Genomic DNA, 13,364 nt, shown 5'->3' with positions numbered 1-13,364 from the left:
TGTCTTACGTATGTTTTTTGGTTGATGTGTTAATAAAAGTTCTTTTTCTTAAACTGAATGCTTGTTATTTCATTTTTCTAAATGTGGAAATGAATCAATTTCACAGCAAAGTGATTGAACCCAATAAAACGTTTCCGAATCTAGCAGAGGAAGTGAATCCATTCTGGTCGAGGCACTGTTTCACTGAGTCCATCTTGGAGACATGAATCCTGTAATTCTGCATTCCCAGCCATTTCATGTGAATGTGTTTCTGTGGTTTATTTCTCTGTGACAAGGAATCAGTTCCAGATCTGAAAATGGAACCACTTTCCAAATAGGCCATCAAGTTTTAGTTTTCCTTTTGTATCAAAAGAATGAGTAAAGTTTGTTTTGAGAACAAAGTGTAGTGTTAGAGAACACCACACGGTTCACATGGCCCACACGTCGAGTCCTCACAAAAAGAGAATCCCAATCAAGGGAGAGTCCTCAATGAGAAAGGAAGATTTCAAGAAGATTAACTCAAGAGATGCAGTCTCAAATAGTCTCACCTTCCTAATGCAGTTCAGAATCCTGAGAAACCTCCTAATGCTAACTTCCTTAAAGAAGCTGGACTCTGTTTTGTTTCTAAACAGGACTCCCCTCCAAAACCGTGTAACCCAGTGACAGCATTATAAATAAATCGTTGGTCCTCTTTCTGATGATTAAGAGAGAAATAGTAAGAGGATCAACAGCGAAGCTCATGGGCAGCTTATCTTCCAAGTGTTTTGATTATGAATATTTGTATCTAACATGAATACTCTACAAGACAGCCATTGTACACATTGCCTAATAAACTGATATTAAGATCATCATTGGCACCAACATGAATGTTTGGTAGTACTTCCTTGTATGCAATATGGTAACTGCATGCACACTATTGACTATGCAGTCCAACCATCCTTACAAGTGCACAACCAGATCAGATTGGTGCCAGAAGAAACAGCTTCATTTACAAGCCCAAATGCGTATTAGCTAGCTGGGCTCGTTCTGACTGCATCAGCTTTGACTCAAGGTTCATTATCTATCTTTTTTTTATGATGAGAAACCCTTGCCGAAGCGAAGAAAACCCAGGTAGGGGCCCCGCGACCACCCTGCCTTAAGTAGCCCACCTCTAAAAGCTATAGACACACATGTGCACCAGCGGGGTTTGATCTGGTACTTCATCACAAGACCCTCGCAACTGATACGCGGGCTACCCTGTGGTGGTTCATTCTCTCTCTAATATGCAACCAACAGTAGTTTCTAAAACATAATTGCAATGAACAGTGAACCTTGTTTCATGAATTTGACGTTTTCATTATGTCACAAAGATGACGTTATGCCAACGTTCACCGTGAGCTCAATGCGCGAGTTACATTTTATTTTTTTGGAAAAATAGGACACGGAAACATATTTTTCTATTTTTAATATATTAAAAAGTATTTTTATTAAAATACCATTAAAAGTAATAAAATATTAAAACAATTATACATGTCTGAGCCAGTATCAGCATTAGCGGATCCAAGATTTTGATTAAAGTAGGCCAAAAAAAATTTATCATAAAATAAAATATAAAACTAAAACATAAATGGAGGCAATATAAATTTTTAATATTTTGCTTAAAGTGAGCACAAATTTTTTATAATAAAATAAAAATTTGTTCGATGCAGAATCCCCATTATCGTTCAGGGGACAAATAATATCACAAAAAAAAAAACAATAATGCCATTGTTTAAATTCGATCCCGATGACAAATATCTGTGGAATATGCAAAAAGTGGGACCCACGTACACCTAATCAAGTGAGATCTGCGGCTGATATTGAATATAACCCATAAAATGGTCATATGGTATGTCACCTGATCTGTTGTCATCCGGGCTGTTGTACTGGATCCAATCTTTCAGATGTGGTTCCAGTTTTAGATTCAGATCCAACTCGATACCGGACAGATTTTTGAAGTGGGTTCAATTTCGAATTTGAATATGTCCCGGCCCTCACTGTAAACTTCCAAATCAGGGTAGAAAATGAGAATCTCACACTGGATCAACTAAGAATGGGTTAAACTTCTTGATTGTTAAGCAAAAAAGAATCCTAAGCTGGAGTTGATTCAATTCTGACCCGAATCTGATCATATATCTTTATCCAATTTTCACCCAAATCCATGTATAATGGTTTCGGGTGTAACCAAGATATGAATATATGCTAATTTGTCAATAAAATCAATAGCCAAATGCTTCTAACATTACAATCAATCTCACAGGTATATGGCTTCAAAAACAGAGTTTCGAGTGTTAGCTTAATCCGAACTAGTCGAGCGTATAATCGTGAGTTCTTACAGTAGTTATGGAGTCAGGTATCCAGGCACCTGTCAAGACCCGAATCCACATCTCTCTCAAAAAAAAAAATAGTTGCATGCATTGAACTTTGAACAGCTGTGGACAATTTCTAGATTTCTCACGGATTCAATTCTTCAAAACACTATATAGGATCCGGCTGCATATTAGTGGATCTGGGTCAGTATTTATCAATCCAAACCCGTACAATTGACATAGATGAAGAGTGAGGACAGTCACGATCCAAGTAGGGATGGCAGTGGACCAGAGGAAAGCGGGGCCCCACCTCGCCTTGCCCCGTTTGGACCGGGGACGAAGGGTATGAAACGGGGATGGAGGTGGGGACGAAGGTTAAAATCCATCCCCGCAATATCCCCGCCCTGCCCCGCCCCATCCCCGTTTGAACCGGGGATGGAGGACATGAAACGGGGATGAAGGCGGGGGTGGAGGATAAAATCCATCCTCGCCGGAGGCGGGGCGGGGCGGGGGTGGAGACCTTGTCCCCTGCCCCGCCCCACTGCCATCCCTAGATCCAAGGTCGACTAACTCACATTCTAGTGTAGACCATCATAGAGTCAAAGCTTATTATCGACCAAATCGATCAGAAAAAAATGGCAAAAATTAACTCACTTTGGGAGTTGTTGAGAGACAACAAATAAAAGCAAAATAAAATATCCGGCTTGCCGGATTCGAACCAGCGACCTAAGGATGACAGCAACCCACTACAGTCCTCCGCTCTACCAACTGAGCTAAAGCCGGGTTATGACTTGACTACCACTTTTTTTTATATATAATAATATAAAATACTACATTAGTGCAGTATCGCCCACAATTATTACCCGATTCACCTCAATTCGCTCATATTGAGGTTGCATGTTTGGAACTCCTTTTCCCTTCCATGGAACAATACTTTTTGTCGGCCTCAATAAGAAAAATGGAACCTACCCTCTACCTTTAAATTGTCTTATCATTTTATTATCATACACACCTTTACAAGCCAATGATGCAGGTCAAAAAGATCAGGTACTTGTACAAATATTTATGCATTAAGCACCTGCTCACCTCTATCTTGAGGACAGGACTGTCCGTTGTGGGGCCCAAAGCTTGCTTGATGGAAGGCATTCAAGTGCTTAATGCACAAATTTTGTATCATGTGATTGCACCTGATCCTGACCCATCCACCAAACTCTCTCTCTCTCTCTCTCTCTCTCTCTCTGACTTGAGTCTTTTATAAATGTTTTTAATGAATATAAGCTCCTTCAATTAATGGACCCGGGTTTCGCATTTCATTTTATTTATCAGACAAAACCTGAACCTATCAACTAGTTATTTAATGGACCCGGGTATAGGTAACACCTTGATGGGTCATCTGTTGACAGCCCTCACACACACACACACTTGCACGCATTAGACGTATAGCTCTCACAATGTGGAAATGTTTGAACGTGTTCCATTGCACTTTTTTTTTCTTTCCGCTAGTGACGGGGAAGCCACCCTCGAATCCGAAACCTAGTGGCACTGGCTATGTACTTATGGTCAGTATCCCAACAGTGTAAACCCGTGGCTCACCCCTCTCCCCCAAGGGAGTGCAAGGGGCTAACGCTCATGGGAACGAAACCCTGACTGCCGTCCTAGCAGCCATGCCCTTGGAGATCTGTCCCCTTGCGCTTTGCTTGTAACAAATGCACAAGGATCGTAGATGAAATGCTGACCAAATACCAAACTTGGAGAGCAGTCTATACATCAATGAAAACGCAAGAAGTTGGTCTTGTTCAGTCCTTGCTAAGCTTTGTAAATAGCAAATTAAGTCCAAAAGCCCCAAAGGGGTTTGGCGCAGTGGGACGGGGCCTAGGCCGCTAGGCAGGCGATCGTCTAGGTTCAAATCCCATGTGTGTCATCCCTTGGGCAAGCCAAAGTGTGGTGACTCCCTTGGGGCAAGGGGTAAGCCCATGGAGTTTTAGGCTGCCGGGACAGTGACCCTAGGTACGCCAGGCACAGGCAGCACAGTTAGGTCTCTGATCCTGAGGGTGGTTTCTCTGTGTAAATATAAAATCATTCAAAAAAAAAGTTCTCTGAAAATAAGCATGTTTCCAGTGTGTAAGACCAACACCAAGGTACAAAAATAAAGGGAGCTCAAAGGTCCATATTTTGCCATTTGAATGCAGGAGGCAATGTTGGCCCCTTTACTAAGCATGTTCAAGAGATCGGATTGGCATGCAAGCTATTGCTAATGAAGGTTACACGTATTACTGAGCACATGACAGTGACTTAGAATACTCTCATACTTTTTGTTTATGGTGAGCTTCAGTTCTTACATGGAGCAAAATAACCAGACAGACCAGGAGGTACTATACAAGATCAAACCGATTAAGTTCCACCAAATTCAACACAAGGATCATCCAGCTTCGTACCTCCATAATCGCAAACTTAGAGCAACCAATTTCACTGTCCTCAGACACTCGGCACAGTGCAAGCTCGAGCTCAAGTTCAAATGACAGTACTAGATTTGATTCAGTGGGACCCTAATCTAACTTATAAGCCAGACGGACCCAGTTCAAGCCAAGTAGGCATCTACATCAGTGACATGCCTCAATACAAATTCAACTCTTCTGGCTCAAATAAGTCGGTGGGTGATCAACCAACGCAGATTTAGTTATAGTACTTTGCATCAGTTTCATATAAAAATATGAAGAATGGAGGGCTGGTTTCCCAGAGGAAATAGCTTTAATGTGAATCATGCAGACTGGCTTTCAGGTTGGGACCCATGTGAAAACACACGATGTAGAACGAGCCACCCCAACACTCAGCCAAAGAAGAAACAACCACACAACTCTTGCCAGAGACCCACATAAAATCATCAATAATTTCACCAAGTTGTGATCAAGGTATTCCCCCATCACCAGAATCTAACACCAACAGTAAACGAATGTATACAGTACCAACCGGGGCACCACTTGTCTGGTAGGAGCAGTTAGTGAGCATTACCTTGTGTTGAGAGGTTGCAAGTTCAAAACCCAATCGTACAGTTGTATAAATGGTGGGAGTATGCCTAACCTCAGCTTGCCTATCCAAAAAAGAGTAGGTATACCTCAACGCGCTCTCTCAGTAATAAGGAATTCGGTCGGTGTATCGCCTAAGCAATAAATGCTCGTGTAAGATTATGCGCAAACCAGCGATGGGCGAAGGGTTACAAGGGAAAGAAAATGACTACCAATCACAAAATGCTTCAACATCATCAAAAACCAAAAACTTTAATAAAAAAAACTACTGCATTTCAGCCGCTCTATCACAATAATTCCACAGGTTTCTTTCCAAGATACAAACGCTCAAACAGCTAAGTAGATACAAAAGAGGAAAAGCAAGAAAACAGAAAAGAACAGGGAAGAAAAAGTAAAAGTAAAAAACAGGAGATATCCCAAACCACTCGACAAGTCCTAGTTAGAACCAACCTTCTAGATTGACCTATGCCACCACAAGTCCCTATTGGCTATTGCAGTCAAAATGAAGGGCTAAAAGGAAGGGAAACAAAAAATTCACAAGAGAAGGTAAAATATTGGTTGGCGGGACTTAAACAGCTAACACTGAGACATTATCTTGGCTTACCCACAAAATTATATTTTTGTATGGGGTTTAATCCACTTTTATTGCTTGCAGAACTTTGCATCCCTGGATCTTCAGCCAGCATCACCAGTGTAAGCTATAATATATCTAAACCAGGCAAAACTTTTTTCTGTACTTTTCTGCAGCTATAGAACTGAAAGGTGCTGAAATTACAGAGGCACTGCAGCTACATAAGGAAAAGTCCACTGGGCAAAACTAGCAACCATTGACAACTCCATTTGGTATCCTCTTCTCGGTTGCTGGTTTAGCACCCTTTGCAACACCCCCAGTTCCAGAAACCACGCCATTCTCCTCTGGTGGCTTTCTCTCTCCAAGACCCTGGGCTGATTCTTTACAAAGAATCGTTACTGGTTCTGTAGGCTTCAGGGGTTTGGGTTTTGTTCCATCTTTGTTGTCAGCACAAGCCTCATTTAGTTTTCCATCCCATATCTGAAAAACAAGTCGAGTAAATACTAGCAGAACTAGACCAAACTAAACGAAATCAAAACTGCAAAACTAGTATGGACAATTCTAAAAGTCTTAAATGCGATGGTATGGCAATGATACACCATGATCCAACAATAAATGTTGGAATCAGCCCCAAGGGGGTTGGTATAGTGGGGATGGTTAAAGGTTCAATCCTTGTGGGCGTAAACTCAATGCACAAGCCGATACCCAGCATAAGCTATGGAGGCAAGGGTCCGAGCCACAGTTTTCCCCCCCTGGGGGGATCGATCTATGATCTACCTGTTCCCAGGGCTTGGGTTTCTCCATGTATCTAAATAAAAAAAATGTTGAAATCTTAGAACCGTGTGAGAAATCACAATTGTGTGATGGTAATTTTTTTGTTAGCTCTCCATGAAAGGAAAAAAAAATAAACAAGAAACACATTTTCCATCAATTTGCCATAAAGAAATAACTTGACAAAGCCAACTCAAAACTTTAAAAACAACATTGCAGTATGAGAAGAAAAGAAAACAATACAGGTTTTTGAATCTGCTTCAGCTGCTGAAACTTGGCTCGGCTATCCTGCATTTGCTTCTGACGGCCCTCATAAAATCCAAAATCATCCAATATGCAAGTCTTAGACACATATTCCTTGAATATCTTGAGTATGTCAAGCCCCTGCTCAAATCTCACCTGTACAGATATAGTGCAATGAAGTCGAGATCAAAATACATTGTCAAGATATCTATGCAACTAGAAACTGGCAAACAACCCAAGCATAATAAAAAAAACCATAAACTGACAAAGGATGACAGTTTTGAAAATAAAGGGTTACCTCCTGAGTGTCTCTGCTGTTTGTTACAGGCTTGTTGTCATTGTTCTCTAGAGTAATGTGTTTCAGCAAACTGTTAGGGATATCCTTTATGATATGCCACTTGACAGGAAAACAACCATTCCATTTATCTTGCTGCCAATAGTCCAGAGTTTTGCTAAAATCAACTGGACCAACCATCTCTGCCAGGCCACAGAACTGCCCACTTGTGTTCACCTGCAACATGGAGTTAACTATCACAAGTTATGCAAGCAGCTAAACAAAGGAGAAATGGAACATTCATCGAAGCACTCATGAGAAGAGTAAAGGAAATCCCATACTTACAGAGAACAATAAGAAGACGGGACAGCCACTGGCTTTCTCACTGGCCTCTTGATAAGCAGCGTCAAGCTTTTTGTTACCATTTGGAGTACTGGCCCAGACATTGTATTTGATACTTTTGTGCACATCATCCTCACTATATGACTTGATAACAAAAAACTTTGCATCCGAGTACTTGGTAACAAATTCCGGTAGATTATATTGATCTTTTTCTGGAGTCATACTGGAATCTTCTGAGGTCCCGTTCAGAGTGATGTTCTGGCCCTTCACTGCTAATGTGACACCAGAAGTGAAGCCCGTTTGGTTCTTAAATCGAGAAGCTCTTGGTCCCTTGTTCTGCTCATTCAGTGCATCCATGTTTTCACTGCCATGATAGAAATGCCCATTCCCGTGTCCTCTAGGCTTGTATTTACCATCAATAGGCATCCAACCCCTCCCATTTGCTCTGGAGTCATAACCGTTTGAGCCATAAGCTTGAGGAACTCTCAACGTGCCAGAGCTATGACTGTATACTCTGCTGTTTGGATACATCCCGTTCATAAAGGCAGAAGGCAGGGCGACACCAGAAGTTGGTCCTGAAGGATGCAAACCCTGAACACAAGAAACATGGTCCCTTGAAAAGATGAAAACGGGGTTGAATATTATATGACCACCAATCAGAGGCAGGATAAGCAATGAGTCGCAGTAGACTGGACTCAAATGGCATTAAAATTACATGAAAATATCAAGAAAATCACTAAACAGGTGCCAGAAACCAAAGCACTGCATCTGTTCGGTTTCAAGGGGCACCTAAATCAATTAAAATTCAAGATAACTAGATCAAAGATGTCTGGCATTGAATTGCAGACATGAGTACTTGTTTAACCAAGAAACAATTACCATAATATAATGAAGAATATAAATTTTGAAAAGAAATCAAATCTCAAAAGTCAAAACAAATGACATCACCTGAATAATAAAAAAAATTATCTGAAAAGAAGAATGCAAAGGAAAACAAATTCATAAAAGGAATGTCATCCCTGTGGGCAACAGCATGTATTGCACTCTCAAAGGGAAGTCCAGAAACAGCAAAAACATTGAAATGGAACTCATGGCGAAAAGCCACAAATTCCAGTGGCTATACCATCAGATGGGGAAGCGGCTGGATATTCTGGATTCTAGTTCCTGTAACTGGCTGAGATACTGAAGAAGACAAGGGGCCACTTGTTGCAGGTCTACGCGGTCCATCAGAGTAAACAGGCCCATCCAGCCAACCCGCTGATCGCATCCGCTCAAAATTGAATCGGGGATCTTGATAACTTGGGAAAATACCCCTCCCATGCGAACCATTTGAATTTACAGTGGATGATGCCTGATTGCTCAGCCTGGATGGTGGTGCTCCATGACTCCCATTTGCATTGCCATTTGCTACACCGTTTGAAGTCCCATTAGCCGTTTCTGCCAGCATCGGTCCCTGGTCAGGTGCAACAAACGTAGAAACCTCTCCATTTGACACTGGAACATGACTATTAGAATTATATGAACCAGCAGATGGGTTAGGCTGATGGTAGTATGGTGCGGTATATTGGTAAGGCTGAGGACCATAAAGTTGCCCATCTGGTCCAATGGTTGGAACTGGCGAACCACCTGGAGTATATGCACCATAAGGAGGGTAACCATATCCAGGGTGATACATCATAGTTCCATTGTCTCCATAAACTCCCTGTAAATAAAAAAAATAAGGGATCAACGTAAAGGCACTGGCAGTAGGACTTGCCAAACATAAGACAGGATGAAGGGGAAGCAGACTTACAGGAGGCTGCATCTCAACTCCATCAGAATTGACATATCTAGGATAATCGTCCCACTCATTCACTGGACCATCATATCCTAAACAATTAAGACATAAACAGTCAAATTAACATCTGTATTTACAATCAACTGACCTAACAACACCTACAATGCAAAATAAACCAAACCAAAAAGACAAAAGTATACCTCCATAATAATATGTGGTAGAAGCATATCCATTAGGCATGTAACACATATTAGGATCCATAAATTCCTGAAGGATGGGTACAGTAGACCGATCACACACAGGATTCGGTGCATTTCTAACTTCACCCGCATCATACTTAACAGAAGATGGCTACAGAAAAATAAATAAATGAATAAATGCATGATTGATCTTGACAGCACCAAGAAACTGAAAAGCAATTGAGAAGTTCCCAACATGATCCAGTACAAATGAAATAAAGTACACATAAACAAGCATCTGCATTTATGATGAAATGATTAGATTTGATAAAAATGAACCAAACAAGATTTCTCGCTAGCTAACAATGTTACAAATTTCTTATCAAAAAAATTACCTTTTTTGTGGGTTCTGGAATCTCTGGAGGCTTAGGTTGTGAATCCAATGACAATTTCTTAAGTAAATCTGAAGCTTCTGCAGTCAACGTGGTCAAGGAAAAGAAATGCATCTGGCCAAAAACATATAATAACATAGAAGCAAATAGAAAGACTTAAACAAACCAATGAACACAATTTGTCCAAGTAAAACTTAGTACTCTACCACAATTTATAGAACACAATACAATAAACCAACCTTTCGTGGACAACCTAAAAAGGCATCAAGGAAACAAGAAAGAATTTTGCAAACACAAAGAAACCGTAAATCTCAAACACTTAAAACACTAGGAAACTGAGAAACAATGATACGGCCATACAGAAAATTTGTTTGAAGCAGGAAAGACTCCATAAAGCTTCTGGATCATGAAAAACCTTCATCTGGCCTACTAATCAAATGACTAAAACTTCTAAATTCACTAGTAAAGATCAGAATCTACGTAAAAATAAAAAATCATAAGAAAAGCCTAACAAACTCCAGCTTCAAAAATTGGTTAAAGACGCAAGTATCACAGCATAACCCCAATTCCAGCGACCTCTACCAATATCAAATAAACACAGTACATACGAGCGTGGTATATTAAACACCAACTTACCTAGACAAGGTTTAACAGAATTCAGACCTTGCCACACACTATACCAAAAATCCCTCAAACTATCAATGGAAGGCCCTATAAAATCAAGTCAAACCAATCAATCAAACTCTACCAAACTACCAGACTCCAAATCCCAATAGTAGCTTGATCTAGATATTCTAGGAAGAGGAAAAACCCCTTGAAGCCAAAGTACCACACATCATGACTTTCTTTGGTTTCCTGATCTAGTCACCAAGCCGTGCAACACCCGTCATCATCATTAAGCCTTATCCCAACTACATGGGGTCGGCTTTGTGAGTCATATTTCTTCATTCTTGTCTATCTAGAGCTACAACTTGGGCCACTTTACAATCCTTCATGTCACCTCTAACTGCCCCCTTCCAAGTCTTCAATGGTCCTCCTCTTTTCCCAGTTCCTTCTACTTGTACGGCGTCAACTTTTCTCACCCATCATAAGCAAACAATTCCGATACAAGGAAAAAAATGAGACAACGATTCCTGGAAAGCCCTATAAGAACAAGTCAATGACTTACTACTTCTCCGGATAAGGCATAAACCCTAGCAAAAAACGAACTAAACACAGGTGACCATCATTTCAGACCTAGAAAAGAACACATGAAAAACTAGAAATCAGCAACTATCTAAGCACTTATCACCCAAAAAATCATAATAAACAACAAGCGCCAGTATATTTATTAGTTCTCTGATTTAAACATAAACCCCAGCAAAACCCATCAAATCCAATAAATTTTTCGACCTAGCCTTCACAACTAAGCAGCTGAAAAATATTGAAATAAATAAGTTATTGAGTAAGCACTAGAAATCCATCAGAACCAAGCACCAACAACAACAAACTCCAACACATCGAACACTTCCGATTTAAACATAAACTCCAGCAAAACCCACAAATCCCCAATCGAAACATACCCCCCAAAAAAACATTAAAAAGCAGAATCTAAACGATTAACCAAGCACCAGCAACCCATCAAAACCAAACTCGAATACAATTATCAGTACTCCGATCTCTTCATCAAAACCCTAGCAAAATCCATCAGAAAAGCTCCGACACTCCACAAGCAAAACGCCCCAAACCTAGCCAAACCATAAGTAATCCCAGAAACAAAAACCCGTCGAACCCCCAACGACACCACCAATCACAAAAACCCAACAAAACCCCCAAACTGAGGATTGGATGAGTAATCCGATCTAAACATAAACTCCAAAAAAACCCGCAAAAATATGAAGCAAAAAACGGCGAAAAACACTCAGGAACATCTCCAAAACGGCAAAAAACGAAGGGAAAGGGTGTACCCAGATGAAGAAGGGAAAAAAAAAAGGATACGGTCAGTAGCAGGAGCCACGGCCGCCATGGTGGTGAAGATAGTCCTCCCTCTTTCTCTCTCTACAGGGATACAAAATACAGGGTGGCGCCTAGAGAGAGAAAGGGTGGAGCTTGTGGAGAGGGAGGGATGGGGAGGAGGGGGAGCCGCCGGCGGGAGGTGTGGGGTTTTTGGAGAAAGAGGGGGTTGTTTGGTGGTGAAGGGGTGATTCAAATAGCACCACGGCTCCACCTCCAACACCGGATATTTTTCTTTCTTTCTTTCTTTTTGTTTTTCTTATTTTTTAATTTTATTTATTTACCCCACCCCTCCTTTCTTTTGCTTCCCTCTCCACTCTTCCAGCGGCATCAAGGATTCAAGAGAGAGAAAAACCCTAATTTTCTCTCTCTATCTCTTCATGTGTATTTATGGGGTTTTTCTAGGGTCTCTAGACTAAAGATGCCAACGGGTCTGGTTTACCCGAACTCGACTCGAACCAAAACCCTATAGGATCTGGGTATCGTGATAAATAAGAAGACCCAATTAAGACTTGGGTCCGAACTTGAAGGTCCGATTAATACATGGATTCAGATATATTTTGTGAAATTTTATATCAGACCCAGGCCCAACCCGAGTTTCAATTAGTAAAAATGATAAAAAAATTTATTATTTTATAATGCTGGTCTAGTTTATTTAGTTCTTAATGTGTCCGGGTATAGTTTCTCTTCTAGTGGACCTAATTTGACCCAAGTTTGAACCCGATACCATACCCAAAAATTAGGTCCAAATCTGGTTTCACTTGGGTCCAAACCAAACCCTACCAGTTGACACCCCTACCCTAGACTATAGATAACTTTTGGTTGCGTGGGTTGAGGAATGGGCCTCTCAATTTTGGTAGGGGTCAAAAGGGATCGGGAAAAGGGTTCGAATTCTGCTTGATCTGGACCCAAAGCCTGATACTGGGTAGCAAGACTGAACATGGATTCGGATCCAAAGTTAGATTTGATGTGGAAGAGTTGATTCTGTATCCGAGATCAAAATCATCATTCTGGATCTGATAAAAAAAGGTTGTAAACAAGGTATTTTATTCCGCATGCAAAAAAAGTGAAAATGGATCGTACTTGATCCGCATCAAAATTTAGATCCGATAGGAAGCCCCAGTCCAAACTCGAGTATGAATCTGAAAAAGGTCGATCATGTAAGTCGGATTCTTATCCAAATATGCAATCGTCATATTTTATTTGGCTCCATGCCTGAATATAATGTGCTACATTCTGATCAGAGAAGCAATATCTGATTCATTTAAAACCTGTAGTGTACTCTCAAGCTTGGGAAGAAATGGATCCGATACAATTTGGATAATACTTGATTCAGACCTCACTTTAAGACTCATATCAAAGAATATTGTGTTGGATGTCCTCCTTAGTCATAAGTAGGGTTCAAACAGATCGGATAAAGTTACTTGATCCAAAATCCATATCTGACTGTGTACGACAGATTCAAAACTGACCCAACGTGTTATATTGAGTCAT

The 13,364-nt window shown here is 40.7% G+C and overlaps 1 protein-coding gene and 1 non-coding gene across 2 annotated transcripts; both read right to left on the bottom strand.

Annotated features, from left to right (window-relative positions):
• Positions 1 to 3,004: 3,004 nt before the first annotated feature.
• On the bottom strand, positions 3,005 to 3,089 carry TRNAY-GUA (transfer RNA tyrosine (anticodon GUA)). The gene is given in 2 exon segments: positions 3,005 to 3,040; positions 3,053 to 3,089. It is a non-coding gene; the product is annotated as a tRNA-Tyr (tRNA).
• Positions 3,090 to 5,561: 2,472 nt separating this feature from the next.
• LOC149829338 (YTH domain-containing protein ECT4-like) lies at positions 5,562 to 12,090 on the bottom strand. Its single transcript, XM_090018048.1, has 9 exons — positions 11,856 to 12,090; positions 9,882 to 9,958; positions 9,508 to 9,658; positions 9,323 to 9,399; positions 8,654 to 9,232; positions 7,534 to 8,121; positions 7,213 to 7,425; positions 6,915 to 7,070; positions 5,562 to 6,380 (listed from the first exon to the last, which is right to left on the bottom strand). The coding sequence occupies exons 1-9, from the start codon at positions 11,881 to 11,883 to the stop codon at positions 6,147 to 6,149; spliced, it is 2,103 nt and encodes a 700-aa protein (XP_089874174.1). The 5' UTR covers positions 11,884 to 12,090; the 3' UTR covers positions 5,562 to 6,146.
• Between the last annotated feature and the right edge of the window lie 1,274 nt (positions 12,091 to 13,364).

This window comes from Nuphar pumila, chromosome 9 (assembly GCF_984573655.1).
Source record: "Nuphar pumila chromosome 9, dmNupPumi1.hap1.1, whole genome shotgun sequence".
NCBI lineage: Eukaryota > Viridiplantae > Streptophyta > Magnoliopsida > Nymphaeales > Nymphaeaceae > Nuphar > Nuphar pumila.
The sequence above is the reverse complement of the archived record's forward strand: the minus strand, read 5'-3'. Positions and strand labels throughout refer to the sequence as shown.

Bases quoted from the DNA above. Each gene is read 5' to 3' on its own strand.
- LOC149829338 (XM_090018048.1), bottom strand. From the start codon at position 11,883: ATGGCGGCCGTGGCTCCTGCTACTGACC. The intron at 9,400-9,507 runs GTATACTTTTGT...TTAATTGTTTAG, and splicing joins TACCACATATTATTATGGAG to GATATGATGGTCCAGTGAAT. The intron at 6,381-6,914 runs GTATTGTTTTCT...CTTGTTTTTCAG, and splicing joins TGAAGCAGATTCAAAAACCT to ATATGGGATGGAAAACTAAA.